This window comes from Phoxinus phoxinus (assembly GCF_949152265.1).
Source record: "Phoxinus phoxinus genome assembly, chromosome: 3".
Classification (NCBI taxonomy): domain Eukaryota; kingdom Metazoa; phylum Chordata; class Actinopteri; order Cypriniformes; family Leuciscidae; genus Phoxinus; species Phoxinus phoxinus.
The window spans coordinates 25,365,718-25,384,647 of NC_136878.1; the positions used below are offsets into that span (position 1 = coordinate 25,365,718).

An 18,930-nucleotide genomic window follows, 5' to 3' on the forward strand; every position below is an offset into this window, starting at 1 on the left:
GTACTCACGGTACTTGAAGTGTATTAATGTCTTCAAGCCTTGCAATGGATTGGTAGGCTAGCCGTTTATTTCTAAACATAATTAACCAAGGGCCCAATAAATCCTCCAAACAAGTGACTTTACTGAACATAAGAAATACTAAACGCCACAATAGAAATACATAGAATAAACAAGTAATAAGATCCTGGTTGATGAGGGATGATATTCCAGTGTGTGAATGAATGAATGAATGAAACCTTTATTGCCCCGAGGGGAATTTGTTTTACACTCATGGGAGCCACAATAAACAAACACAACAAACATAGAAGAAAAAAACAACAATAACACAGCAAATAGTGACATAGAATTATCAATTCAACAACTTAAGGAATCAATAGATAGACATATATTCAATCATACGCATCTAAAATGTTCAACAGCTTAAAGGAATCAATAAATAGATATATATTCAATATTCAATAATACACATTTAAAATAAATATATATCTGTGTGCCCATAGATGTTCCATTTAATAATTGAATGCTCCTCGGCACAAATGATGTAATATGTCGTTTAGTTTTTGTTCGGGGCATTCTAAATCGACATCCAGAGGGGAGGAGGGAAAATTCTGTGCGAAGTGGGTGCAATGGATCGTCCAGTATCCTCAGTGCCAAATTGAGGGTATACTGGTCAGTAAGATTTGTGATGCTTTTCACATCTGATCCAGTAATTTTCCTACCCATTTTTGTCACCCTGTCCAGCATGTTCCTGTTCTGGATAGAAAGACCACTCGGGGGTATTCGCTCAATACTTTTCATTCACTCCTTCAAGTGAACCGTATTAGTGGACTAACGTAGGGAATAGTGAATGAGGGTAGGGTTGATTTTGGATTCAGACTTTTTTTATTGGTTGAATTTTCAAATGACGGCGTTGTAGTGGCGGTTTTATGATATTCATTGATCTTTAGTAAAATATAGATGATTCAAAGAATGTCACATGTGTGACTCTCACTTGTAGTGAGAGAAGATTCTCTTTATGTACCTGGGGAGGCAGAAGGGAGAGACACTCCAGAGAACAGACGAACAAGGACCTCTGACCTAGATGTCAGAAGGCCATTTGGTGAAGGAGGGCTTAGGAGTTGGCTCTAGTGACGAATCGAAACTAGTGTTATGGCTTCCTTGTCTATGGAAAATTACTGAATGGAAAACTACTGTGGGGGGAAGGCTCTGCGGAGAAGGCCTTGAAGATTAGGATAAAAAGCTAGTTCAGTCTGTCTGGGGGTGTGTCACTCTTCTGCACAGGGTAACAGCTGTGTATTAGACTGCTCCTTCTTGCAAGAATAAATACTTCTAATTTTTATTCTTTGACTCTGAGTCTCCCTTACGCAGTGATGTTTGTTTGATGAATTTTTGCCACAACAATTTGGTGTCAGAAGTGGGATTCCTTGGACGATGCCTCCTGGACCTGAGATCGGACGGTGTTTGGCCACCTGGACTGAGTAAGTTCCAGCTCTACCTCGTAAACTTGAGAGAGAGAGGCCGGCCGATGTCAGAGCCCCGGGAGGATCGACCACTGGAATCAAAGAACTCAGGTGGCTCCGAACAACATATCTCTGGGTAAGGTATAATTAAATTAAGTTTAATTGGGGGAAGAGTGAAATTGAACCATATTGGCTGAGGGCTGTTTTCTGTGGTACGTAATCTGAAATTAATTGAGGTCTGTGACAGAACAAGATATTTCAAGCAGATAAATAATCTGGAATTAATTGAGAACTGTGGCAGACCAAGACATTTCACACAGATAGGTACCTGAAAATTAATTGTTCCACCACGGAGCGAACTATTTTTGGGTGCTGAGACTAATTAGGGGGAACCAAGACAATCGTAACAGATTTTTGGGTGAACCATAATTAGGGCACTGATAGTGCAACCCAACCGACTTGGGTTAAAAGAAAAGATCGGGTTTGTTTCAGAGACGTCTGACAAATAAAGAGAACGCGCGCAAAGGAAAATCCACAGAAGACAGTGAAACAGCCAAAGTATGGGGATGTTTCAAAAGCAAGCTTGCGAAATTTGGTACACCGGTGTTTTGTCAAATGAGATAAAATTAAGGGCAGAAATGTATGATATTGAGCGCCACAAGATTAAAGATGGTGCTGGAATCAGTTGAACAGGGCAGTGAGAAACAAAAGTTGTGCCTGCGTTCAACGTGTGTAAAAGTGTGAAAAGACAATGAGTTGTTGGCTTGAAGCAGATAAAAGAGAACGGAATCGATGTAGAATGTATTTCCATATAGTAAGATTGAACATAACTGATAAAAGAATTTTTATTTTTCATCCATTAGATGGATGCATGACATTAGATGTCAGAAGATTTTGTTTGTAACAAAAGTTGTAGTGGCGGTTTTATGATATTCATTGATCTTTAGTAAAATATAGATGATTCAAAGAATGTCACATGTGTGACTCTCACTTGTAGTGAGAGAAGATTCTCTTTATGTACCTGGGGAGGCAGAAGGGAGAGACACTCCAGAGAACAGACGAACAAGGACCTCTGACCTAGATGTCAGAAGGCCATTTGGTGAAGGAGGGCTTAGGAGTTGGCTCTAGTGACGAATCGAAACTAGTGTTATGGCTTCCTTGTCTATGGAAAATTACTGAATGGAAAACTACTGTGGGGGGAAGGCTCTGCGGAGAAGGCCTTGAAGATTAGGATAAAAAGCTAGTTCAGTCTGTCTGGGGGTGTGTCACTCTTCTGCACAGGGTAACAGCTGTGTATTAGACTGCTCCTTCTTGCAAGAATAAATACTTCTAATTTTTATAATTTGACTCTGAGTCTCCCTTACGCAGTGATGTATGTTTGATGAATTTTTGCCACAACAGCGTCATGATCGCGGAAGTTCTATAGCTTTAGCCAAGCAGCATGGCACGCCAATCCACAATCTACGCATTGTCTTATGTTGGGTCTGGGCTCGTTCGAGACCACTTGCTCTAAATAAAGATATGATCTACTATGGTTTACTAAGGTTTCGCGGTTACAAACCAAAACGTGGTGCAAAAGCATCATGTGTTTACGGTTTGCATGCATGTCAGTGGGTATTTTTAAAACAAATACTTTGGTGTAGTTTGGCCTCTAACTGAAACAAATATGCTCGTTGTATTAAGGGCCCTATAATTTCAGCGATCACGGAATCACGGAATTGGGAAATTAACACGGAATCTAGAGTTAACGCGGAATTAGACATTTGGAATGAAATTCTGTTTTTGTGTGGGAGAAGAACGTATGTCTGGGGAAAATGCAGAATCTGGAAGCAAATCTGGGCGACACAACCCCTCCCGTTCTGATCGGGGGATCGCTTCAGTCGATTTAACCTGATTTCTATGGCTGAATGAGCCATAGACGCTTATTCTAGCGGGCTCTGATGCGCCAGGGCGCGAAGCAGCCTTATCGGTTCTGAGCCGCCTCGCAATAGGTTCGTGCAGTTGCCGCAGCACAGCCAATGACCGCGCTAGATGGTCAGCTATGTGTCTGCTGTGCAGCTGCACTGCATTTTAACCATAGACTGTAAAAAGAGATGGACGACGCCCCTTCGCTCTCTTCCATTGGTGAGAACTGAAGCCGCCACTGTCCTGATTTGGCGCTGACATCTTGAGACTTGAGTCTGCGCAGTAGCGATCTCAGGACCAGACCTGTGCAGTAGTGAGCAGGAAGTAAAGCCGCGAAATCAACGCCCCGTCCTCACTCTCGCAGAATGCACTCTCCCTGCACTTTTCAAGTGGTCCATGTTTGCTCCGTTCCTCCGTTCTGCACCAATTTTGATGTATGCTGATTGCAGTACGACAAGAGGCTTGTTAAAAAAGGGCTAAAGTAATTACTATCTTGTCAGTCCTCCAAATATCCCAGAAAAAAAGTTTGTTGGTGCTTCAGTGACTATACTTCGCTCAGAGAACCTGTCAATCATGACGTTACACCACCGTTTATATAGCATCACGTAACTAAAAACAAACTTATTTTAAAAACAGACACTTGAACTTATATCAGCGTGATAAAAACGACAGCAAATGACAGAAACCACATTTGAAAAAGAGATATTTGAAGTGTAATTGTCACTGAATTGTTTAGTTGGTCTCACGTCCTGTTGAATAACACGGGAGGCGGGGTTTATGACCTATACTAGGACCAGCCACCAGGGCGATCGAGACGTTTTGGCTTCACTTTTCAGGGCTTGGTTTTAACCAGTTAATATAACCATTCATATTTTAAAGCTCATAACCATTAATATTTTGTTTTTACTTAAAGTACTTAAAGTGCAGTGTTATGTTACATCATGCAGTATTTGTCCTGAAAAGTACTGAGTAAATGTGATGTTTGTTACCTCAATAAATTTAAGGTCATTCCTATTTTATTTGTGTATATTTTAATAATTAACATTAAAAGCACACTCTTTTTCCCAAAAGGGATTTGGGAAAAAAATAAAACGGAATTTGGGGAAAAAAAATTACGGATTTTAGGGCCCTATGTATTCTGCTGGTTAAGACCTTTTCAATGATATATGACAAGTCTATCTGTTATGTACTATGATTTTACAGATGACATTTTCATGTAAAGCAGTTATTTTTCACGCTAAGAAAGTACTTCTAATCTGTCAGCAAATTTAAAAGCACTTGTTAAGTGATGGTCATATTCCCTATATTCACTGTAAAGCCAAGCTTCTATGTTTTAAAACGACACACAGCGGTGCTACGTTTCTGAATGAATACGTGTTTTGAGTGAATCAATCAGGTGACCCAATGATTCAATGTTTCCACCTGCCGGGAAAAAACGCTGGATGGAAACGCCAAGATGAACAAATTCTAAAAATGTCACAAACTTTTTATCCGATGAGAAAAAATGCACATAAACTATGATGGAAACACATTTACAGAATCAATTCCCTGATGCGCATCAAAAAAGACTTTGCAAGGGGACGGCATAACTGGACTAACCAGTGGACTGTTCTTGTTGCACAGCATCGTGTTATTTTGACATTTTGCTCATCTGAAATGCTGATGCAAAGTTTGCTACAATGCGTCATAGTAAACTGTCTTACACAACTGCTTTCCCAAACAGCAGGTATCCACCTCCAAAAGTAAGATAACTTTATTGCATTTCGTCTGCGTGCTCTGAGGCTCAAGTATTTTATTACAAAATTATTATCTAGGGCTATAGTGGCTTCTCCTACAGTAGCAACTTCCATTTTTCTTAGTGATATTAACCGCCAGTTTATCAGGAAGTACCGACTTTGTTCTCTCTGGCTTACTGGATGGAAACGGTCCTTTATTCGCAAATGTTTTATGCGATATTCCAATTTTGCACATAAGTTACATTTGCACATTTGAAAGGAAACATAGCTAAATATCCATTCATAAAGAGAGCCATTTAGCCTACTTAATTTCTGAATGAATCAGCCGTTTGAACAAATCGGAAGAATGAATGACTCAATGACTAACTTAGACATTTATCGCCACCTACTGGCAGTTTTAGTTTCTTATTTAGAGTATCATTTCATAAAAATAAAAAAAATATTTATTCATATTAATAAAAAAATTAAAAGTATAGTTAACCCAAAAAAAATAACTTACCGTACTCACCCTCACGGCCATTAAAGCCTAAAAGTTCATGTTTAATACATTTTGTTCAATCAAATAAAAAAAAAAATTTCTAAATCCACTTTTTGTGTCTATTTGATGTTTTTATCATTTAAAACAATAATGACTTTAAATTATCTTTTTGGGGATAATTTCTCCAATTTCTTCCAAAATTGACATGCGATTAATTTGATTAATTATTCACCACATTGTGTAATTAATTAGATAAAACATTTTAATCTCTTGACAGCCCTATAGTAAGATGACATCCCTAGTTACAATATTCGGTCAACAACCACTTAATCTGTTATTATTGTTTTATTCTTTCAATGTGCCAGCAGTTATTACTTAAAATGTATAAATCAACAAATGAATGTCTAGTAGTCTATACAACAACAAATGATTTAATTCTATTTAAAACTATTTAATTCTGCGTAGCCATTCTGTGAGGTAACTGATTAAAAAACATAAACGAAGCAAAATAACAAAAAAGCAAGCCCAACTGTCTTATTTATAGACTCCATGATTCAAAAGTTTGAGGTTGGTACTATATTAATGCTTTACGCTCACCAAAAACAGTAATATTGTGAAATATTAGTAGCTACAATTTAAAATAAATGTTTTCTATTTGAATATATTTTGAAACGTAATTTATTCCTGGGATGACAAAGCAAAATTTTCAGCAGACATTTCTTCAATCTTCAGTGTCACATGATCCTTCAGAAATTATTTTAATATGATGATGAGATGGTGGGCACATTTCTTCTTATTATTAATTGTCAACTATCTTATTATCAGAAAGTTCATCTTTTTGTGGAAACAGTGATAATTTTTTTCAGGATTCTGATGAATAGAAAGTTCAATAGAATATAAATATTTTGTAACATTGTAAATCAGTTTAATGCATCCTTTCTGAATACATTTATTATTATTTTTCCGCAAAAAAATAAAACGATTTAAAAAATCTAACCAACCAAACTTTTTAACATAAGAGTCCTATTACAAGGTTGTTGGAATTGCCATTTTCATAACTAATAGCATCAAATTACCACATTTATCATTTTTAAGTTCTTGGAAGACGCCAAGAACATAACTTTTGAACCAAAGCAACCTCCAATATTTAGTTTAATTAATTATACTTACACAATGCAAGTCAAGCACTTCTAACCCTCAAGAGTCAACAAGAAGTGCATGCAGTGCTCAATACAAGAAGAATATCAATACAATAAGAGATGCAACACTCAACAAAACCAGTACCAAGGCAAAAAAGTACTGAAAATAAAGTTACAATGTTGTTATTGTTTCTAAATGGAGTGTAGTAAGGATCTCCTGTGAAATTCATCTCACCACAGGACAGGTGACATCATCCAGGCTAGGTAGCAGTAATTTAGCATCCCATCTCCAACCTGATGATTGACAACCTACTACTTATCTAGACTGAAACCTTTAGGTCATCTTTATACATGCACAAAGATAATACAACTCTTTGTCCTGCAAAAACCTCTTTTAATCCCCATTTAGGTGTAATCTTCTCAAAAGTCAGTAAATCTGGGGAGGAGAACATAAACTGTTGATCTAATAACTGTGAACAGTAACAAGCTGAAGTGACATGGTCCAAAATAATATAAAAATATATTTTGGTCCAAAATAATAGGTTACCACGTACCTCACATCCAAATCAACATCTATCTCTTGAAGTCAAGAGCCCTCCCTGTGTAAACAGTGTTGAATGAGTCATAGTCTAATGAAGCCCTTGGTTTCAAACGTGTCTTGACCTGATTCGCAATGAGCAGCCAGAAACCAGGTGCTTGAAGTCTTCAAAAATCACAATTCTCAGAAAAGAATGACTGCCGGGATGAAAACATTTACGCCCACAGTGCATGATGCACGCAGCTTATTACTTCAAAAAATGAAATCTAACCCTTACATCTGAAACTCTCAGCAACCTCTTGTTGCTCCACACCATCATTCCTTCGGGAGAAACGCCACCATAGCTTCACTAGCTGTGCCATCCCATCTGTCATTTGCCTACTCATCTGTTCTACCTTCAACAGCCTTTAATTACACAAGAATCTCACGTGGCATTCAAAAATGTGTGATTCTCTAACCGAAGCGCTGCCAGAAACCTCAGCAGAAAGTAAGAAGCCATTTCAAGACCACCATCGCAGCAAATAAATCCATGACACACGGCTCTAAACTGTAAACAAACGCCTTGTCACCATGGAGACACACTGATCAAATATGTATTTTTCCATACCTACTGTTCTCCCTGTGCTCTGCAAGCATCCCTCGTTGTTACAGACGTAATTTTGATCCAGAGATTGCTGAGAAAACAACCGTTTGTAATTTGTGCCGTGTCGACTAGGAAAAAGAGAGAAGGCAGAGGACGCTGTGGGAGCGAGTGCCGATTCACGCTCTTTACTGGCACTGCCAGGAGACCTGCGTGTGTGAGTGTGTGTGTGTGTGTACCAGAGAGCCAAGCCTGCAGGGACTGGCACAGCTCATCCTCCCTGTCACCAGCTCTACCACGTGGCTACATCATGGGGGGGTGACCAGTGTCATACCAGGAGATACCAAATCGGCAGTACAGGGGGATTCATCGATAACATTTAAAGAGCAGATGGCTGTTATGAAATGATCACGTTGTAAAATAAAAACTACAATCGATCAACAGATCAGGGTAATGACTCTAGTCTAGCTCTGGATATTTTGAAAAGGGGAAGTCAGTCAGCTGATTTTGAGGAATTACACACTGCTGAACACTGGAACATCACCTACTAAATTACCAGGCTGAACCACTCGAAAATATCCAACATCTACAATCCAGTTCAGAGCAAACATGAGATATCACTCTGAAGATTCAAATATTACGTAAAGGGCCTTTTTTCAAACAGATATGAAAACAATAACGGCACAAATAAAATCTGATTGCAGTAAAGCACTGAAGAACAGTCGGAGGACATAAAGATCAAAAGCAGCTCACAGCGACATTAATGAAGAGAAGCTTTGTTCAAAAAGCACAGAGCTGACGCTTAATCTGTTGAAGGGTTTTAACTGGCACCGATTCATGACACAAAACGCTTCGGCTAAAGTTCTTTGCATATATGCGAGACGAGTCATGTTTCCAACAATGTCATTTGGTCAACAGTAATAGCTTGAAGTTTGAATTGTGTAAAATATCACATGTGTAATGTGTGACGCTGAGTGCTGATAATACACACCGAGCAGAAAGCACATGATTGACTCACTTCACTTGACAAAATATTCACTTAGAATGACACCTGGGTAGTATAGTTTTAGGTATCACAACATAACATATGGAAATAAATATAATAAAAATATATGATCATAGTTTCACATACACACACATGTGAAACTATGATCATTTATTTTTATTATATTACACACGTGTGTATGTTTATTTTTTATTATTATAACACACGTGTGTATGTGTGTTACTACAGAAATATTCCAATTGACATGTTTAGCAAATGGCCTATGAAAGTCCCAACATTAGTAATAAATGTTTTAATATGAAAATAGATGGCTCTTTTTGTTATGTGAGCCATGATAATAATAACTGCATTTAAACATTGTTTTAAATGTGTTTTTACTTGAAAACAACTGCACAGAAACCAAACCTGAACCAGTTAATTAGGTTGATTAAAAAAAAATCCAGAGCATTAACTCCTTTTCACTAAATTCATTTTAGCCAAACTTGTATTAAGTACCGTATGTGTTGGGTACATTTCCCATCTTCATTTCCATTTCCTGTCAAGAGATATTGATGTACACTGGCTTCTTATGCTAGACTGAACATTAATGCTCCCTGCAAATCTCACTTAAGATAGTCAAATACCCTGGAAGTCCACTGCACGAGACATTATCAAGCAACATGCCTTCTACATTATGTGTGAACTCACAGACATTTTTTACAGACATGTTTTTTACATTAAGATTTAGCCCAAGTATTTTAGTTATAGATCTAAAGAGATAGTTCACCCAAAAAAAATGACAATTCTGTCATTAATTACTCACCCTTGTGTCGTTTCAAACCAGTACTTCTTTAGTTCTTATTCGAAAATTAAGATATTTTTGATGAAATCTGAGAGCTTTCAGTCCATCCATAAAATACGCAATTGACACTTTGACGCTTAAAAAGTTCATAAAGAGAATGCAAAACTAATCCATATGAATTGAGCGATTTAGTCAACATTTTCTGAAGAGACACGATCGCTTTATATGATGAACAGATTGAATTTAGTCTGTTATTCACATATAAACATTTATCAACTCACACATCAGTTGTGGTAAACCGACAGAAGCTCAAGCATGTTCGCTTGACGTGCGAGAACCAATGAGGTTCATTCTCGTGTTACACAGCACGTTTGAGCTTCTGCAAGAGACTTGCTCTGTTTATGTTCGCTGATCAATGTTTATATGTGAATTAAAAGCCAAAATTCAATCAGTCACAGATTTAATCAAAAATATCATAATTTATGTTCCGAGGATGAACGAAAGTCTTACGGGTTTAAAACGACATTAGGGTGAGAAATGAATGACAGAATTTAAATTTTTGGGTGAACTAACCCTTTAAATGTAATAGCTACTGTAATACCATCATGTAATGACATTTAAGATGCATTTATATTGTTCTGTTCATGAGTTAAGACAGTGACAAAGTCAAACAAGGTTTAATAATAAAGAAAAACTGAAAACTAGGTTTATAGCCTCTAAATAGGGGCAATTTAGGTCATGTCTGACTGATTTGGCCCAAAGCCAATATTATGATGGCCCTGGGATAAAATCACAGGCTGAATGACTTGCACAATACTAGGGTGGTGTGTTGATATAATAAAACCACAATAATAGTCCGTCTCTAAACTTATTCACAGTTCTGTATACCCTCACCAAAACACACAACACAAATGAAATGACATGAGCAGCCTGGAGGTGTGGAGGCCACACACAGCTGTTCACGAGTCCATGACCTCTACCTGATGCAGCTGTCCACCACTTCACCATTACACCGTGTCCCAATAATTCACCATGGCCTCCATATCACAACTCGGATGATGATTTACTGCGATTAGTTTCAGCCTTCATGAGTGTCCATGTGTAACGTTAGATAGATAGACAGACAAACGGACAGACAACTGATCCAGTGTGGGAAATTGGGGTACATTATCAGCCAGACAGTCAATACTACAGAGACTTTACCACATATAAGTTACCGTAAAAAAAACACAGAAAGGTAATGTTTACGTTATACACGATTTATAAAATAGACCCTAGTTAGAATTAAACGAAGAAAAAGAAATAACGGCCATCGTGTAAAAATAGGAAAAGGAAAATTGGAATTACATGAGCGAGTAGCAACACACATCAACCAGACTGGAAAACAACATATTATTATATTACATGAACAGACATGAACCACAAATATATTCAGTAACGTACAGTCGGGATGAGGCGATATCTTCAGTGACAGTACAACAATTACAGCTCACAAAACATAACCTAAATAACCTCAAAATAAGTCATAATATTCACGCATATGATTACCTCTAGGTAAACAATAATAAACGATCGTATTTGTGAATTTTCTCCACATGAGTGATTATTCGCCAGCAGCTAACAGGCTAGCGGAGTCCTCCTCTCCTAGCCACAGCTAGCCAGCCCCGGCTACACACAACCAATACACGCCGAGCTGTGCGCTTCATTTTCACACAGCTGGATTGCATTGAATGTCATTTATATAAACCAATTAACATATTTACATTTCTAGAAAGATGCAAAGAAAGAAAGCTGTATTTTGGAGGAAGGTAGCTAGCGCCAGTGTGTATGTGTTTTGCATGTCTCCAGTGTATCCGCATATCCATGAGAACTCACCAGACCAGCCGATGTGTTCAAGCGTCAGTGAGAAGCGCTCTAAAGAGATCCTCTTGTGCTCTTCCCATCCATATTTCACGGGTGATGCCAGTGCTTTCTGAAGCGGTTACTGGTTCTGTTAGATCAGCTAGCTAGTGGCCATATTTAATCCTCGACATCCCAAACAACACAGGCTTGAGCTCGTCCCAGCTCCAGCACTACTTCAGATCTCAGCGGTGTGGGAGACGCTGCCTCCCAGTGCTCGCTGTAGTACTTTAATTACACGGGAAACGGCGACTCCTGCTGGCCAGAACGATGCAGCTCTCCGTTTAATTTTGGATGAACGTTTTTTTACCCTGGTCAGGAAATAATCGAAGGCCAATCTGTCAGAATTGATAGTGTTTGTTTAATGCACTTTACTGCCACAGCAGTATAAGAAGAAAGGAATGTCAATTTTACATGATGCTGATGTTACAGTTTCAGTGTAATCAATATGTAAATATATTCACTTGTAATACATGTATATTTAATCAAACACGTTTCTCAATAATAATAAATCCAACACCTGTGCTATAACTTTATGTTACATCCATTTTACATTCCTAAAATATCATAAGCATATGCTCCCACAATAAGGAGCAGTTTACTTATCAGGTGAATATTTAATGCTGGTCCAAACACCCGATTAGGAACACAATTGTGTTCTTGGCAACAACATTTCATCAGTCATGACAAAAGCAAATATAAATCAATAACATTTCTACAGCATGCACAGCTGAAGCATATGTTATTCAATCTAAGATCATGTGGTATCAACTGTGAATGGCAAACAAACAAAAGAAGATCAATAACCAAATGACTAATTCTGTAAGTAAGTAGAACACAAAGAGAAACATTTATGTATGATTCAAATAAACATTATAGAAGAATTTACACAAGTAAACCTAAAATATATGTATAAGAATGCAGTATTTCTCCATGCATATTGCATTTTCGAATGCAAAACATCTTTATTCATTAATTCATCCGGTTTTAACTGGAACAATCTCTTTTCGTTGCATTTAATTACACTTTAAAGGTAGATTTTTAAACAGATTACTTTTTTATTTAAATGAATAAGCACAGAGCTAACGTTTTCATCTTATTGAACACATTTTGATGGAAAATTAAACATTTCAGAGGAAAACATCATCAGAACTTGAATGTAAACTTACAATTAAACTATAAAGAACATATAATGACTTAAGGATAATGACTGTTTGGCATATTAGAAAATGATATTAGTAATGTTATGACTAATGAAAAATATGAATCAACCTAACCCTGAAATTTACTGTACTCCTGTTTAATACAGCCATAAACAGAATGGTAAAAGTGCCTGTCTGGAGCCATAAGGTCAGTGACCATCTCGGTGTGGTTCATTTTAGGTATTAGATAAAGAGACATACTGACAGAAAGAGAAGTCAGGAGCTCAGAGAACATCACTGATGATTCCACCGGAACTATGATGTCATTGGTTCCATGGAGCAAACCCACTGGAGGAACGCTGCAAGAAAATCATAGCAAATAATAAAGTGTTTACTGTTAATTTACAATGATATAATGAATTACTCTGACCCGCACAGTAGCTAACATAACACAGAGCTTAATTCAACACCCTGACTGTATTCTGCATCTTTCTGCACTGTACTCGTGACCTTTACTTGGTAAACTACATTGGTAATCTAACAAGTTGGCCAATTTACTACAGTGATACAAAGAAAACAAATGAATGTATCGCTGCTTCAGCAGTTGGTAATGTGTAAATATAAATATGCAATAACTGTGTCATACCGTTTCAACTGATCCTTATTCAATTTCTTGAGTAATGATGTTGGTGAATAATAATCAAAGTTCTCCACGCCATCCATAGCTTTGTGCATAGTTGACACATATTCAACAGCCCGCATTTTCTCATGCTTATAATGATCCATTATACTGTAAACGCCACTCAGACCTATTACAAAAACAAAAAACACAACATGAATGAAAAATACTGCTTTACTTGAACATGTTTTTTTCTAAAAACAAATTAAATTAACAGGGCAACCGCTATGCTAAATAATAAACAATCATAATACAAGAAACATAATAAATCTGGAGCATTGATTTACCTATGATTCCTTTAATGGCAGACACAAGATCTCTCTGTTTGTTGGTCTCAATGACCAATTCTTCTACATTGTTCACCAGAAACAGTGTGGTAATGGAACACAGATGAGCCCCTGCTGAATGACCTATTAATATTATGTTGTCCTGCATTAAAAAAGTGTAGGTTCAGAATTAGATGAAGATTTCTACATCAATTTAGCCTAAGTGAAACTGTTTTATTACAAAATAGCATAGAAAATATACACTACCGTTTAAAAGTTTGGGGTCGCTAAGATAGAAATCTCTTATGCTCACAAACATACAGTAAAAACAGTAATATTTTGAAATATTGTTACAATTTATTGAGATAACTGTTTTCTATTTTCATATATTTTAAAGTGCAATTTATTCCTGTGATGCCAAAGTGGAATTTTACTCCGGTTTTCAGCTTCAGATGATCATTCAAAAATCATTCTAATATGCTGATTTGCTGCTCAAGAAACATCATTTGATAATTTTGTGGAAAACGTGATGCATTTTTTTAGGATTCCTTGATAAATATACATTTCAAAAGAACAGTATTTATTTGAAATAGAATTGTTTGAAACCATGTAAAAGTCTTTGCCACTTTCTATTTATTTAATGCATATTGGTTGAATACTTTATTGAAAGTATTCATTTCTTCTTCTTTTTTAAAAACACACCTCAAACTTTTGAATGGTAGTGTACAATGAAAGCACTTTGAAATATTAAAGTGCTAATATTAAATATTAAAAAAGTTAAATGTGACCCTGGACCACAAAACCAGTTACATGGGTAATTTTTTTAAAATTGAGATGTATATATCACCTGAAAGCTGAATAAATAAGCTTTCTATTGATGTATGGTTTTTTAGGATATAACAATATTTGGCCGAGATACAACTATTTGAAAATCTGGAAATTGAGGGTGCAAAAAAATCTAAACATTGAGAAAATCGCCTTTAAAGTTGTCCATTTATGTTCGCGATTGTGCTGCATTCACTCACAAAAATAAATGTTTTATATATTTACGGTAGAAACATTTACAAAATATCTTCATGGAACATGATCTTTACTTAATATCCTAATGATTTTTGGCATAAAAGAAAAATCGATAATTTTGACTCATACAATACGTTGGCTATTGCTACAAATATACCCGTGCGACTTATGACTGGTTTTGTGATCCGGGGTCACATATTACAAAGTGCATTGAGTAATGCTGAACTGTTAAATTGGCATTTGTGCTGCAATTTTAACCATTTTTACAACATTTCACATTTTGTTAAGTTCATGGAACAGGAAACTTACCTGATCAAGATTGAACGCATGTCCCTTTTCTCTCACCCACAGCAAACTGTCACTAATGTCTTGAATCATATTTAACACATTTCCCTAAAAACAAAGCACACATTAAAAAAAAATCCACACTAAAACAGTCAATAATAAATATTTATAGGTGGTTTACCTTTGGAAATATGGAATAATCAGGACATATTACAGAGGCATTAAGCTCTTTTGCCATTTGTAAGGCTAACAGGCAGTAAATAGAGCGGTCTCCTGAACCCCAGGCTCCTCCATACACAAATACAACCACCGGTACAGGAGCAGCATCCGAATGGCTCGTGCTTGGTGAATAATATAAATCTAACTTATTCCCTCGGCGACCAAAGGTGATGCCCTAGAAAAGGACAGAACAACAATGAAATAGTAAGATAGAAATTAACAAGTGTGTTACATCCACCAGCTGGAGTGCCCTTGATTTCCACTAGAGGGCAATCCTCCCGTCTCCTTGGCTTTCCCATCATTAACTACACTTCCCATAAAACATTGCCTGGACTCATTAAGTCTCATTACTTCCACCTGTGTGTGATTAACTCGTTTGTATTTGTCTTTTATAAGCTCTGTGTTTTCACTCACTCATTCTGAAGTTATTTGTATCACCGTGGCATATCTGAGCGCTTATGGTTTCCTGTGTTATGGTGCTGATCTTCTGCTGGTTTGTTTGTCTTGGACACTGTTGCTATCTGGATTGTGTGCCCTGTGGTTTTAACCCTTTGCCTGTTATTTGGATTATGATTTTGGATTAACCTTAAAGGAGTGGTTCACTTTAAAATGAAAATCAGCCCATGATTTACTCACCCTCAAGCCGTCATATAGGTGTATATGACTTTCTTCTTTTCAGTACAATCGCAGTTCTATTAATAAACACCCTGACGCCTCCGAGCTTTATAATGGCAGTGAATTGCAACTATCAGATTAAAGCTCAAGAAAGTGCATCCATCCATTATAAAAGAACTCCACACGGCTCTGGGGGGTTAATAAAGGCCTTCTGAAGTTTAAGAAAAATATTAATATTTAAAATTTTATAAAGTAAAATAACTAGCTTCCAGCCAAACGAATATATGGATTCGACTTAAGTGTAAAGTGCAACTTATGTAAGTAATGCAACGTACTGCTGACATTTACGCTACGCCATGACGCACTACGCTACTTCTGACGTCATGAGTTGCGGAATTTGCACTTTATACGCAAGTAGACTGCGTTTGGCTGTTTGGCCGGAAGCTAGAATTTTACTTTTTAGTATTAAATATGATTATTTTTCACAAACTCATGTCTTTGCTTCAGAAGGCTTTTATTAACCCCCGGAGCCGTGTGGAGTTTTTTTTATAATAGATGGGCGCACTTTTTTTGAGCTTCAATCTGATGGTTGCAATGCACTGCCATTTATAAAGCTCGGAAGCGTCAGGGTGTTTATTAATATAACTCCGATTGTAGTACTCGTCCGAAAGAAGAAAGTCATATGCACCTATAGGATGGCTTGAGGGTGAGTAAATCATGGGCTAATTTTCATTTTAAAGTGAACAACTCCTTTTAAGAAACTACTGCATTTGGATCCACAGCCTTTGTGTCTCCAGAGCAGTTCATGACAAAGTACATTTTCAAAACTTTTTAATATTGCGATTCATGTTGCATCACAAAGACGTATAGTAGCTTTGTTTCTTAAAACTTTCTCTCTCTGTGCCTCTGTACTCTGAAACAAACTTTTTTGCATTATTTTCCTGTTATCTCTGTAAAGCTGCTTTGAAACAATCTGTATTGTAAAAAGCGCTATATAAATAAATGTGACTTGACTTGACTTGTACTGTATAGCTCAATGTGTGCCCTGTGGCTAAATAAACCACACCCTTTCTTAACATTAACTAACAGGAATATATAAAAATAGAACTAACTTTCACATAGTGCTTGTTATTTTTGTCATTACTGTACCACAGTTTCCACTGAAAATACAGTTTGCCGTACTGCAGATACTTCAGCATTTCAAGCACGGCTCTTGTCAGGCAGTATATGCGTCTGCAGGGAGTGTAAGAAACATCGGCATTATTTAAAAAGCCTACAATTAAAATAGAGTAGCATCAAAATATTAATGCTGTGTCACCTTGGTTTGACAGCCTCTAAATATTTTTGGTACCCTGGTTTACTGGGCCAGCCATAGAGCCACTGGGCAACCAGAGAGATACTGTAAGGAAGGCCCACTAATAATGCCCCTGCCACCAATGGAAGAGAGAGATAGCACTTCAATACAATCCTGAAACAGAAATAACAACATCATTTATATCACATTAGGGTATAATGATGAACATTAATAGTATGTACTACTCACCTGAACTATTTATGACTCTTCTATGTTGTATGACATTATTTTAACATGATAATTATTTATATAATTTTTTTATGCCAGCTGCTGGTTACATTTTTTTATGTTTATGCTCAAGACAAGGCTGCATTTATTTGATCAAAAATAATAATTTTTATTGTGTAATATTGTGAAATGTTATACACTTTGAATAACTTTCTATTTTAATATATTTTTAAATGTAATTTAATCCTGTAATGGTAGTGCATTTTCAGCCTTTAGTGTCGCATGATACTTCAGAAATCATTCATGCTCATTTGCTGCTCAAGAAACATTTCTTATCAATAAAAATATGATCAATTTTTTCAGGATTTTTTGATGAACAGAAAGTTCAAAAGAACAGCCCCCCACCACACACACACACACATTTATTTGAAATATATATATATATATATATATATATATATATATATATATATATATATATATATATATATATATATATATATTAGCATTTAAAACGTTTTAAAAATGTAATAGTCTTTACTGGCACTTTTGGTCCGTTTAATATATCCTTGCTGAATAAAAGTATTAAATCACCTCAAACAACTGTATGATTCTTGTATGTTGAATGACATTATTTTAAAATGATACTTACATTATTTTTATGCCAGCTGCTGGTTGTTAGTTCTAATACCTGGAGTAGCAAAAGGACTCTGGTTATAGTAAATATACAGTACATAAATGCATAGAAATACTATTTCAGAATCTATTAGAAACCTACCCAGGAGAACGACTTTTTTTCCCGATAGTATGTATTCTTTATGTCAACAGCGCCTCCTACATGAAGATACAGTCGGTGGGCTCTCTTCTCTCTTTATCCAAACGAATGCACCAGAATACAATTACTTTTAAATTAGACAAAAAAAAGTAAAGGGTTGTAAGGAGTTACTGATATTGAATAGAACAATAACAATGTGTATAATGTATAGTATCTAACAACGTATCTCTTGTGTTAGCTGTCTACAGCAAGACTTTCCCATTACAATGTTCTTCAAAACGTAAGAAGGATTCGCAAGGCTTGATTATGCATTAGAAAAGTCGCAAGCAGAGCAAAATAAACAAGGTTGACATTGCATTTGTTACATAATGACTGTATCTTTGATTTAGCTACATCCTAAAAGATAGTTCAACATGTATTGAAACCAGAGCATTAGTGGTGCAAAGAGTGCGTTGTGTCAAGGCAGATCACCTGCAGATGACAGTGTCCCGTAAGCCCAGATGGATGCATTCACTGCATGAACTTCCTGACTACTTCTTTCTTTAGCATGCGCAGATAGCATACTATGTTTCTTATTGGCTCGTTGGCTCACGTGGGCGGGACAAATATGCGTGTCAACTCAAACGCACAACTGCCGTTTAGATTTTAAAAAGCCGTCCACATTTATCTATAAATTAGCATAGAAAACAATTTGTTGATACATTTTAACGTTTATTAGTATGAAAGCTTACACGCCCATATCATAGTCTATATCAAAATAACACAAACATAAACATTTGTTTCTCTCATTGGTTTAAGCGCTTGTCATTTAAGAGGATGTTCCTACTGATGTCCAATCAACACACGTACATTATAATTATTCATATATCAAACAGTTTTATCACA

At 36.5% G+C, this 18,930-nt stretch overlaps 2 protein-coding genes across 4 annotated transcripts in view; both read right to left on the bottom strand.

Annotated features, from left to right (window-relative positions):
- The window catches only part of wdfy3 (WD repeat and FYVE domain containing 3), an 82,797-nt gene extending 71,104 nt beyond the window's left edge, over positions 1-11,693 (bottom strand). The window contains exon 1 of one of the 2 annotated variants that reach the window (XM_079608612.1): positions 11,499-11,693. Coding sequence is in view for 1 of the 2 variants with exons in the window: in XM_079608609.1 (XP_079464735.1) it covers positions 7,864-7,892 (29 nt within the window). In the remaining variant the exon portion in view is untranslated. Of the gene's footprint in view, positions 1-7,863; positions 8,052-11,498 lie in introns of those variants that run through there. The other variant, XM_079608609.1, reaches the window with a different exon arrangement.
- A 169-nt stretch (positions 11,694-11,862) lies between these two features.
- Positions 11,863-18,616, bottom strand: LOC306995204 (uncharacterized protein). Of its 2 annotated transcripts, none has more exons than XM_079606569.1 (10): positions 18,517-18,616; positions 18,049-18,172; positions 17,923-17,961; positions 17,067-17,216; positions 16,861-16,981; positions 15,096-15,308; positions 14,939-15,022; positions 13,631-13,772; positions 13,311-13,473; positions 11,863-13,023 (listed from the first exon to the last, which is right to left on the bottom strand). In XM_079606569.1, coding segments are annotated over exons 3-10 (1,104 nt in total). In that variant the 5' UTR covers positions 17,925-17,961; positions 18,049-18,172; positions 18,517-18,616; the 3' UTR covers positions 11,863-12,794. The 2 variants fall into 2 exon arrangements, with proteins under 2 accessions (XP_079462695.1, XP_079462696.1); XM_079606570.1 differs by having other exon boundaries at positions 18,049-18,139; positions 18,517-18,598.
- Positions 18,617-18,930: the final 314 nt, after the last annotated feature.

Excerpts from the sequence above, each read along its gene's own strand:
- LOC306995204 (XM_079606569.1), bottom strand. Across the intron at positions 15,309-16,860 it reads ATAACAAGCACTATGTGAAA|GGCATCACCTTTGGTCGCCG; the intron begins GTTAGTTCTATT and ends GTCCTTTTCTAG. Across the intron at positions 13,024-13,310 it reads AATAAGGATCAGTTGAAACG|CGTTCCTCCAGTGGGTTTGC; the intron begins GTATGACACAGT and ends ATTTTCTTGCAG.